General features: G+C 39.9%; 1 protein-coding gene across 15 annotated transcripts in view; it reads right to left on the reverse strand.

Annotated features, from left to right (window-relative positions):
- Ltbp1 (latent transforming growth factor beta binding protein 1) overlaps positions 1-12138 on the reverse strand; it is a 435679-nt gene that overhangs the window by 91971 nt on the left and 331570 nt on the right. For all 15 annotated transcript variants that reach the window (XM_087216162.1, XM_087216160.1, XM_087216159.1 and 12 more), the window contains 3 exons: positions 5395-5520; positions 4058-4183; positions 3589-3711 (listed from right to left, as the gene is read on the reverse strand). In XM_087216162.1, the coding sequence (XP_087072288.1) occupies positions 3589-3711; positions 4058-4183; positions 5395-5520 (375 nt within the window). The remainder of the gene's footprint in view (positions 1-3588; positions 3712-4057; positions 4184-5394; positions 5521-12138) is intronic.

Consider the following 12138-nt stretch of genomic DNA (forward strand, 5'->3'; position numbering starts at 1 on the left):
GGGGGAAAGCATGTTACAGCTACATTTTAGTATAGTACTTGGGTGAGATACAGGATCTAGACTAAAACAAGTGACAATAATGTATAATCAGATGTATCTGTATTAAAGTATTTACACACACCCAAGGAAGACCTTGGCCTCAATTCTTCAAGTGGAAAAGCCAGTTTAGAGTCCAATATATAGGACTCTCTTCTGCAAGCTGGCAGCTCCTCTGGGGCCACTTTCTGGACATGAAAACTTTCAAGTCATAGCACAGCTTGCCGGAAAGAAATACAATGAATGAGGATGAATGTGATGGAGATCCATATCCACCTGGGTGGAGGTTGTTTCTTCAGACACTGTATGCTCTACAGCAGTGGTGGCAGACCTATGGCATGCGTGCCACAGCCCACTGTTTCATTAAAAGCTTCTCTAGGGAAACTGCCTCACTTTGCTCATATGATCTCAAGAACAACTTAGCTTTGAATAATTTAAAACTTTCAAATGACTGGAATTCCCTGGAAGTAGAAAAAAAAACAAAACACTGAGAGTGATTATCACCAAATACTTTCAAGATTTTCCAGGAAACATGGTGATATGACCATAGGGGGTGTTGTGTGGTAAAAACGTACCTTAATTTTCACATTCACTGCTAACCAAAGTTATTAATTATTAATTTTTCTAATACTGAGAGAGAAAAAAATTGCCTTAGATATGGCTATGGCCATGGCAGAGTTAACTACTAACATAACTTTAGGGATTTTTTTTTTTAAATGGTAAAAAAAAATGGGGGGGAAGCATGATACAGAGGAGTTCAATGGCTTAAAAATGAGTGAAAGAAGTACTCCATTTGAATGAAGTGCTTCTTCCTGGGAGATTTTGCAGTCAAGTGCATAGATTTAATTTCTAAATGTCCTGATACAAAGATGTACAGTTTGCAGGACATCTAAACATACTTAATGTATAAACAGATTTTCAGAAACAAAAGCTGAAAAGTTAAAGTGGAAAAAAACATAACTGGTTCACTAAATAAATAACCAGGTATATGTGATGTCTTTGTTCCAGCAAATTCTTAAAGCTTCTCTCCCTACATACCATTACGCATTTGTGAAAAGATGCTTAAAGTGAAAAGCTGAGTATGATATTAACAAAAGAAGCACCAGGTTATTTGTGCTGTAACTTTTTCTATCAGTGAAAAATTCTTGCCAAGACACAATGACACAGAGTCGCTCTCTCTCTCTCTCTCTCTCTTTCTCTCTCTTAAGGTCAGATGTTCTGGGACTTTTTGTTCTACAAAAAAGATGATGCTTGCCAGTTTCATTTTCCAAACAGCATTACATTCTCCTTTGGATGAGATTTTTTTAAAAAAATAGAAACGTAACTGCTATGTCAGCGAATGTCCCCGAGATAGGCTGGTCTGATAAATAAGGGGCAGTGCTGAGCATCACAAGATAGCATTCCGGAATCTCCTGCTGCTCTTTGGGCTGTGCACATGTACCCTCTATAGATTAGGGAATACCTGCCTTGAAATACTTTAACAGACCAGGGCAAGGGTGAGTGAGATGATGTCTGCAAACTACAACAGGCCCCTTGGACACTGGTGCTGGTTGAAAGCAGCTTCGTTAGTGACAGCTGAGAAAATCTTCAGTGAGCCAGAAGCCCGAGGACCTTTGGTTCTGCTCCACAACGAAATTAGAAAACAGCCTCATTGTTTGGCTCCCTCTTCTTTTCAAGCCTTTCCATGGGGATAGAATGATCTATTATTTACTCAGGGAGCCTGGTAATATTTCTGTTAAACAATTACCATATACTGAGTATTACTGAATAGTCAATCAGCTTTCAATTTAGTTACATAATTTTCAAATTTTGTGTCTACTCCTTTCTATCTCTATTGCTTAAGTATCTTCTCTCTCCATTCTGTGCACATATGTTGAACTTAAGAGTAAATGTCTGACTTTACTGATGCGTGCTGCTTTGCACATAAAAGCTTGTCAAATTGGGCCGGGGATTTAGCCCAATGGTTCCGTCGCCTGCCTCGAAAGCGCAAGGACCCGAGTTCAATCTCCAGTACAAAAAAAAGCTTGTCAAATAAATTCATCCCTTTTTTTTTTTTTTTGGCATAACCCATAGTTACAGAAGCACTGAGAAGACTGGGCACATATCAAAGAAGCCAGGGAAGAGAGGTTTAAAGAGATTAAACCTTAAGGATTAATGGAGTGACAGGTGCTATACTGGAAAATGCCACGTGCACCTGTACTCATGACAAGTTCACTTCAAGGCTCCCATTTATAGGTGATAAACTGAGTTTCACAAGGCCTAAGTAACTAGCTCAGGCTGGATGGACAGTTACTACAGGAGGGTGTGGTGAGCTCATTCCAGTCCTCACTCTCTCCCATTCTGTGCTGCCTCTCTATAGCAGAGGCAGAGTTTCCTGGAGTAGGGCACTGTGAACACTTCGGCATTTGTCCCTCAGCCCCTCACCTGTTGGGGGAGAGTGCATGTCTGTATTTTTGATCTGAAATGATCAGAGACCTGGTAATATAACAAGTTCCTTTCTCTCTCTCTTCCTAGATAAGAGCCCAAGGGGCTGAGGCAAGAGGCCAGCAGAAGAGGCCGGTGTAAGCTGCTACAAAATGTCTACTTAGCACTCGCTCCAAGCCTGGGTCATTGGAGCTGTGGACAAAACCAACATGTTGAAGTCAGGGGACAGCTGATGCAGACTGGTCCGTCCCCTCAGTCTGTCCTACACTAGCTCTAGAAGCCTGGCCATATCAGACAACAGGCAGATCTGCTGGCATCCAGGACCCAGCACCACACCCACATCCAAGCTCTGCAAACACCAGCCCAGAAAACCCTGTGCTCAGCCCTCATGTGTTCATGGCAGGATGACAGCAGCAGAGGCAGCAGCTCAAGAATTTCCTCAGGAAAAAAATGCCATGGTGATTTCAAAAAGTACATATATAACCTGGACACATCCATCAGCAGAAATTTTAACTGAAAAATAATTCTGGACCTGCTACCCATAGTTCCCAAGACATTTTTCTAATAAGCACAAACTCATGGCGGGGGAGACTAAAGAAGACATTTTATCTAGCACTGCTGGAATCTGACCCAGAGTTGGTCAGATAGCGCTGCTGAAGGGAGTCTGCCAGCGAGTCTCAGAACAGGTACAAAAGGAGGCCGCGGAGACCAAGGGATGCACCACGTGAAAAGGTCAAAAACGAAAAATCAACACTGGTTACACCTGCACCGTGTTTCCAGATGAACGGGCCAGACACTCTAAGTCTGGATTTGTTCTAGGATACTCTGCAATTAATTGTTCTAAAATGACCTCACTCCAAATACCAGGGAAGGCAGATACTGAGGTGAAAAATAATGAGAACATGGAGAAGGAAAATAACCCAGACAGAGCCACCGAAAGGAGGCACAGGAGCTATGGCTCCGGAGAGCAGGAGGAGCTTGGAGATGTCGGTATCACGCAGAGTGGGGAAGAAAACAAGGAGCAGACAAGCTGCCCACCGGCCCAGGGCTAGGCCCAGCCCTGGACGGCACCATCCTTTGTGCTCAGCATGGCCGGGGCCAGGCGTCCCGCCCTCATGGCCAACTCACCCTCACAACGGCCTCTCCGGGTCATGCGGTACCCACTGTCGCAGAACTCACAGCGGAAGGCGCCCACGGTGTTGACACAGTGCCCTTGGCCACACACATCTGGCCGCAGGCACTCGTCCACATCTATCCCAAGCAGAAAACACTGTCAAGGGTATTTTCCAAAATATCATTTCACACCTCTCTTAGCCTAGTTCAAACGTGACCACAAAGTAGCTGGTTTTCCTTAGCATCCCTTTGATTTGTTTGACATGCCCCCAAATCACACCGAGTCGCACATCTGCGACACTCCTCCTTCCAACATGTGGGAGGAGAAAAATCTATCTTATCTCCCAGTGCCTGGCAGGTTGCTGTGCCGTCACAGGTGTTTAATAAAAAGTCTACATTATCTGACCAACCATGGGCCCTGATGAGGAGCTCAGGAACTAAACCCCACATCTGCACATATACAGATCAAAGGCACCATCATCACCTATGCAGTTAGTGCCCTTCTCACTGGCCATAAAGCCTGCTGGGCAAATACACAGGAAACTTCCTTCCGTGTTTTCACAGCGTCCCTGGGAGCAGAGGTGTTGGGCCTGAGTACATTCATCAATATCTGTTGGAAAAAAAAAATAGGGAAAAAGATTAGTGCTGTGTATCAAGAACTTAAGTCTCCTTGTTTTAAAACAAAACAAAATAAAACAAAACAGCAAACTATTCCTTGGGAACACAAAGCTTTGGAACTGAACAGAACAGTGGAGACAGACATGGCTCTTCACCCCAAACACTTGAAGGATACTTAAGGGGAAGAGGGAAGTAACTTACTGCATATTTTTTCAAAGGCTGAGATTGAAAACCATGGCATTGGTATTTCAAAGAGAGAGATTTCAGGTCAACACAGACAGATACTGGATGACTAGGGTTATGTCAAAACTGAAATCCACTGCCGCTATGACAGTCAGAGACCCCTCTGCAGTGCACAGGGTGGAGCTGGATTAGGTCCTCTCTACTGATTTTTTTTTTTGGTACTGGGGATCTAACTCGGGACCTTGCGCTTGTGGGGCAGGCGGTAGAACCACTGAGCTATATCCCCGGCCCTCAACTGATTTTTCTACTTAATATTTTAGGTTCTACAGGTGAATTTATACAAAGTAGGCAAATGAAAAGGAAAGAACCATGTTACCAAGCAGGTGGATGACTCCATTTCCAACCTGTATGTGCACACAAAAGTTGCTCATCTTAACGTACTACTAGATATGTACTTTTGTTGCTTTATTTACTTTGCCAATGCCTTATATCTTAAGAGCTTAATTTTCCATTTTTAAAGAAAAGAAGTTAGAGTTAGAATGATTTATCTAACTCTATTATATCTCTTTCAGAGGTTCCTTTTATTCTAAAGAAACACATATGAGATCCCTTATTTATAAGTTCATTAATACTTTCACGCCAGCACAAATGGATCTTCAATTTAGAAATCTGTTTTGGAAATCAGACTTGCCGTACTTAAGAGAATTCTTTATTGCAGCATATATTAACTTGCTTTTGCTAAATATGTTCATAGGCAGCTATTTCTAGAGCACTTATTTTTATTTACTTTAACTTCTGTAAATTATTCTACCTTTTGGTAAATGTATTATATTTGGCAAGGCAGGTAGCACCGACTAAAGAAGAGAATACCAGAAGTTTGGCAATTCTTTTTTTGAGGTCCCTTAGCTACAGCATTTAAAAAATTACAGTAATATTTTCTCAAGATTCTGTTTAAGAAGAGTGCTCTAACTGTGTAAATGTTTTATGTTTGATAATTACACCTACTGAAGTGTTTCTTACCAACACATTTCCTCTGCTGCTCGCTGAACTTGTAGCCCTCGTAGCATATACACGTGTACCTCACTGGCAGGTTAATGCAGTGTCCTGCTCCACAGATATCAGGATTCACCGTACATTCATTGATTTCTTTAAAAGTAAATAAAGTAACATGAAGAAAACACAGACATAAACAAAGATTTAATTGCTAGTTGAAAATCATTACTTTGTGTTTCCTAAGTAGATAAAAGAAAAAAAAAGTTGCCAGGTATGCACTTAAACAAAGCTGACCTCTGAAATCCAGCATAGATTCCTGTGATTACTTTGTATTGATCAGTCACACTCAAGGTCATCAGCGGTTCCTAAAAAACAATTTCTAGGATGAACTAGAGTGGGTATAGACTCAGAAAGAGGCCACACTGAAAGTCATAAGGAAATCAATTCTTAATAAAACTTCCAACACGGCTGATCAGAGTCTCTATCCACTCTACTTCCTTTTAGATGATGGAGTTTGAATCATCCTGTCATTTTTCTGATAAGAAATACATGATAATTTTCCATTTGTCAGCAGGCAAAATCTCCATTGCAACTATATCCAAACTCTTCCAAAATTTCTTACTAGCCCCCCTCCAAATACCTTCTCACTTCTAATGAAAGCAGAACTTCTAGACATATCTAACTTTTAATTTACCAATTTCAATATGAGCCTATTTTATTTACATTGGTAAAACGGATCACACTTCCAAATCCCTTCCTTACACTCCTGCTGATGCCTGTATGGAAACTGTTTCTTCCCTAGAGTGTAGGCAGGCAACCTGTATAAGCTTGCTTTAGGTACACACATATGCCATGTGCCACAGAGGAGGCGGCTCACAGAGCCAATCAGAAGGGACTTCAGTACTGAAAGAACTCAGGACTTAAGAGTGGCTCTGAGATGAACTGATACAAATCTTGCTGCCCTTTAAAGCTCTCTAGCACAGGGCAAGCTACACAGTAGCCATTCTAAGTCTCATTTTTCCACTAGTATAAGTGAAAATAATCAGAGTTCCAACTTCAAAGTTATCAGACTGCAAAGAGAAAACCTAAATAATGCATGTAACCTAATGCCTAGCACATTATATGGGGTTACAAAATTATTATTCTCACTGTTACTGGTGTTCATATTGAAGTCATTTACGAATATATAACAAAGAAATGGCACACTTGTATCGGTAATACCTTGGGCTATTTATCTCATTGTCATCAGGTAACAAGCCAGGCTTAAAGGAGAACCTGGCAGAGATGAAAGACCAAGGAACCCTGGGGGTGAGCAGACTGGTGCCTCTGAGTATGATAAATGGACGGTACAGCTTTATTAGAGGGGACTGTGGTTTGAATGAGAAAACAGGTGGGGCAACTGCTACAAATAACTCACTATGCATTCTGCAGAAAAGGATGTGAAAAACAGTGCTCCACGACGGAAGTGGCCTAAATAGGGGTTGGGGTTGCTCTCCAAAGCCAAAAGCACATTCTTCATTTTTCATAAAGCATTCACTGTATTGTGACTTTAAGACTAAACATGCAAGTTATCTGAGAAACCCAAATGCATGAGAAATGTATAAAAACTTGTGTATTTGGAAATTACAGGTATCTTTTATGAGCTAGTTTATGCCAATTAGAATCAGAAAAATAAAACTGTTCAAAGACAATATTCTATCAAATTTTAGAAAAAGAAAACCCAGGGGCCAGGGATTTAGCTTCGTGGTTCTGCCTCCTGCCTCGCAAGTGCAAGGCCCGAGTTCAATCCCCAGTACAAAAAAAAAAAAAAAAAAGCTGAAAAAGAAAACCCAAAAGGCTAAATATATGGTTGATTAATTAACATGAATGCTTAAATGATCAGCAATAATAACACAAAACAATGAATTTTAATGGGTATATAGCATAGAATATGGGAAATGCTTATTTTAAAAAATACAGGAGCAAAAGCTGTAATGTAACACATGATCTCAATTACACTAAAATACAGAAAACAAAATTGGAAGAAAATATTTTACTATTTGGGGACCGGTACTTTCTTGTTCATATTTTTCTACATTTAAAAAAATTTATACAATGAGAACATTTAATTAGTACAGTACTTTCATAACTGGAAAAGTTTTCCTTAAAAATATTTCTGTGTTCTACAAAAATCTGAAGGTACCAGTTGTCTTCAACAGGTTATACTTTTAGACTCTTAGTAAGAACGCTCTTCTCTGTAGCAATTTCTTCATGAAATAGTATGAAAAATACATCTCCGTGTTTTCTATATTATAGGTAAATGCTATAAGGATTCATATTTAGATTTCTTGGTTTACTTTGCAATTATTGACTTTCCTATATAGTCTTCTCTGCCATTTTCTAAAAACCGAAAAGAAATTTGACCTTGTGTATTAAAAAAAATGAATTCAATAGAAGACAAATTAACATACAGTACTTGGGGCCAGGATTCAGAAAAAATTAAAAGGCTATAAATCGTGGGTTTATATGAAAGGTTCGATCAGCAGTCACTGCCTCACTCCTACATGTACCAATTTCTTGACTATCAAATATCTATTTGTCACTTTGCAGGCACAGCTTTTGAGTGGAATTTTCACACATGTGAATAAGACTTCAAAAAATATGTGATGCTTAATTCAAATATGATACATTCCTATGCCACAGTTTGCTAACATACTTATTTTTTTATTTTGTTTTTTGAGACAGGGTCTCACCATGGAGTCCAGCTGGGCTTGAACTTGCTAATGTAGTCCAGCCCAATCTGAGCTCACAATCCTCTCGAATTGGCTCTAAGGGAGAATTCTAAGAATTCTATCTCTTTAGTTGCAGGAAATAAAATGAATAACAATAGCCTTTCCTTCCTAGCCAGAACCATAAATAGAAACTATTTAGTTGAAATTATATTGACGAAGAATGTTGAGGAATTTTACTTGATTATCTCTAGTTAAGTATATAGAGATACAGCCTAAAAACATCAGTTGTGCCTGGCAGGCCATTGAACATATGCACGAAAATGCCCCTCTGACACCACTAGAGGGTACTAGGAGACATATCCAAGGAGGAAAGGGACATTTCTAAAACACTTGATTTCTACACTGCTTGTCCTGCTTTTACCTAAGTGATTTATTACTGTAACTCTCAACATTCTGACTGCAGGTATCTCTTTTTTCATTTGTGAAGCAGGATTCCACCCACCCAGGTAGACAGAAAGAGCCACAAGCCTTCAAAACACTGTCTTCTATTAAGTAGACATCAAGAAGGCAGCATTAGGGTTTGTTGCTTTTTCTTAAGAAAATAAATGAATGAGAGGCATTCGTATCTTGAAATATTTAACACCTGTCTGCTACGATCTCTCCCCGAGTTTCCCCTATTTTCTTCCTAGGTTTTCAGGCTCAAATACGTGGATTGTGCATAGAAGAGAGTCCCAAGGATGCTATCTTGAAGAACAGGGAAAGCCTTCTGCTTTTTCTTTTTCTTTTTTTTTTTTTCGGGTACCGGGGATCGAACTCAGGTCCTTGCACTTGCACAGCAGGCTGCAAAACCACTGAGCTAAATCCCCGGCCCTGCCTTTTCTGTTTAAGGGCAAAGACAATATGCTTTCTGTTTATCTAAGAGCCACTCACACTTGGTCATCTGAACCTGTCCGCACGTGATGGGTCAGTTCATGGAGAAACAGATTTTTTCAGCAAACTGTCAATATAAGCTCTGGGGACAGGGCTGCGACACACCACAGGCCACGGCGCCCACAAGCAGCACTGACTGCTGGTGGCCTCGGGGACAAGCTGGTGATGGGAGTGTCTTTTCTTATCTTCTTCAGCAGGTTTGGCTTCCCAAAGAAGCGGGCAAGCACCAGGCCCCCCACTGGGTTTTTTCAGGAGTCCTTCATGATGCCTACCTAGAGGCTCTTGGTTCATGAATGGCTCTACCCTCCCCTACTGTATGTGTCCTGAAACAACCTGGCCTTCACTGGGCCAAGACCTTACTCTAGTTCTTTTGTTAGCGTTCACTTAGAATTTAGAAAGCCAACTGCTCTCTATCCCAGCAACAAGATGGATGGTAGATTTAATAGTTTGGTATCTGTATTTTCTAAAATTAAATGGAAAAGAAAGCTTTGGGCAAAATGTGAAAAAGAGTATGCTGACCTTTAGGTTGTGTCTTCCTCAAGTGACTAATTCAATGAATGAATGAATGAATGAACACATGAATGAATGAATGAATGCTTAAAAATGGAGTCTGAAAATATTAAAGCATGATTATTTTACTTTTTTTTTTTTAAACGTTCATTTTTTGCCAGTATAAATAGCTTTTGGAAACTGTAATGACACTCGGAACATGGTTCAGGGACAAGCATTTTTAAAGGGGTCAATTATAAGCGGTGGAAAAAATCAGAGGAGCGAATAGTTATTTAAATGTTTGAGCTATGATAATTACAGAGGTTTCTGTAAGGCAGTCATGGAAGACAAAGAATAATTTTTGGCTGGTCCGCAGGGCTATGGAGGAGTTGGGGGAAAGCCGGAGCAAGGTATCAAATGTGAACTCATGGAAAGGTTTACAAAAATGCCCTGGCCTCCTAACTGCCCCACGATGAGCATAAATTGTCCCACAACAATTGAAACAGATGTTTCCACTTTGTAAATATTTGTCAGAGAAATGGAGGTTTGATTTTCCAAACCTATCCTTCAGCTATTAAGACTCTGTACTAAATCAAGAATTTATATGCTGAAATGTATAATTTATTTGAAAAGAGTATGCCAATAATGTTGCAAGCCACCAAGTCAACTCTTAAGAGTGGAAAATATCACACTTATTTCCTGCAAATATGCAGCTCACTCCATAATTATTGCACATGTCAAAGTGTGTCTGGCTAAATCTAAAAAGACTACTTCCAATCTTGCCATCATAAAGATATCATCACTAAGCAATATGGAACTGATTATATTATTTTAAACTTCCTTATTTTATCCCTTTCTTTAAATATGGGTGACAAATAACAGTAACAAGTAACATTTATTTCCTTTTTATTTTACAGGGGAAATTATATAATGTGCCTGAGAGCACTGGTCAGAGTTTTGCTTAAATCTATGTGTTTGGGCCGGGGATTTAGCTCAGTGACACTGTGCCTGCCTTACAAGTGCAAGGTCCTAAACTCAATCCCCGGTACCAAAAACAAAACAAAAAACAAAACAAAACAAAATCTATGTGTTTGGGCCTCATAGTAAACCAATGGGAACAGCTACATTCTAATTTCAATTTGATACAAGACACTATTCTTATGTTAATATAGATCTCGGTTCACAGGTAGTTCTAAATCTGCAATCAGTTCAGTTCCAAGAATCTCTATTTATAGTTTTCTTCCCATAGATTCTTTCAGAAAGACTCTTATTAGGGGAAGGGGAAGTACCTATAAGGGCTACATGAAAAAAGGATCCAGCGTCACTTGTTTCCTGGAAGGAAATATTTGTGCCTCAAACCTGTGATGGAGGATGTTACTCCGGCACAAATGTCAGACTCAGATTAAACTATCTTCTGGCAACCTCATCTAGCGGGTCTACTTTCATTTTGTTCAATCAGCTCTGCAGTTCAGTAGAAGCCCAGAAACTTGCATTTGTATCCCTCACACTGCTGCAGTGGAGCAAGGGAACCGCACTGATCTGGCCAAACTGAATCTCTACAAAGCTAGATTGCAAGAGGCTGGTCCAGTGAAGTCAGCAAAACTGTTCAAAACTAAATCTACCTTCACATTGGAAAACAGAAATACAGTATTTATTGAAGAAAGAACTAGTGAACTGTATTGTCACACTGCAATTTTTCTTTTTAACACTGAGGGAAACGTAAGATCCTGGCTGATAAGACAGTACTACTATTGCTTAACACCCTGCATGCACACTATCTTTTACACGTATGTTTGGTAAAGGGAGTGTATAGAAGGAATAAGAACTTTAGTTGTACCCATTTTAAAAATCACTATCATTTCAGTACCACTCCAAAAATACTTAGAATGGCTCACATTTCTGCAGAACTTTACTCAGTATTAGCTGTCAAACCAAAGAGTGGCTGCCATGCATTCATGCATTCCTTGATTCTGTCCCTAAAGTAGCTGAAAAGGCTCCACTGAACCCAGGCTGTACCTCTCTCTCCAAATCACCTGCCATTCCACCCCTGGATGGAGGTGTTGTTTGTTTGTTTGTTTGTTTGTTTGCTTCTTTGTTTTTTTGAGACAGGCTCTCCCTATCTATTCCAGGCTGGCCTTGAACTCATTACTGGGAGTATGCCACCACACCCAGCTCCTGGGGTGATTTTTAAAAACACTTTATAGTCTGCTGTCCCCATTCAAGTGCCTAAGAGATGTACAATCACATTTTTGAGAAAATGGCATAAAGTTGAACATTCAAGAACACCTCCACTGGAAAAGCAGCATATGTCAGAGAAGGACTGTCCTAAGGGAGAACAAAGGCTCCTCTATCAGTTACTCCTACTGTCCTGACAGGGTATCTTGAAGGCAGTTAATATGCAGCTCAGTGACATTGTTTTTCTTTTTATTTTTCTGAGTTGACAGATAAAATTGTATGCACTTACTGTGCATGTAACATAATGTTTTGAACTACATGTGCACTGGGGAATGACTAACCCTACCTAACTGTCATGCAGTGCCTCATGTAGTTATTTTTGTGGTGAGAATACTTAAATTCATTCTCTTAGCATTTTTCACAGATACAAGATATTGTTATTACAACAGATTACAATAAGAATATA

This window comes from Heterocephalus glaber, unplaced genomic scaffold (genome assembly GCF_053883595.1).
Source record: "Heterocephalus glaber isolate CG9 unplaced genomic scaffold, H.glaber_assembly_v1.0 deba00001457, whole genome shotgun sequence".
NCBI classification, from domain to species: domain Eukaryota; kingdom Metazoa; phylum Chordata; class Mammalia; order Rodentia; family Bathyergidae; genus Heterocephalus; species Heterocephalus glaber.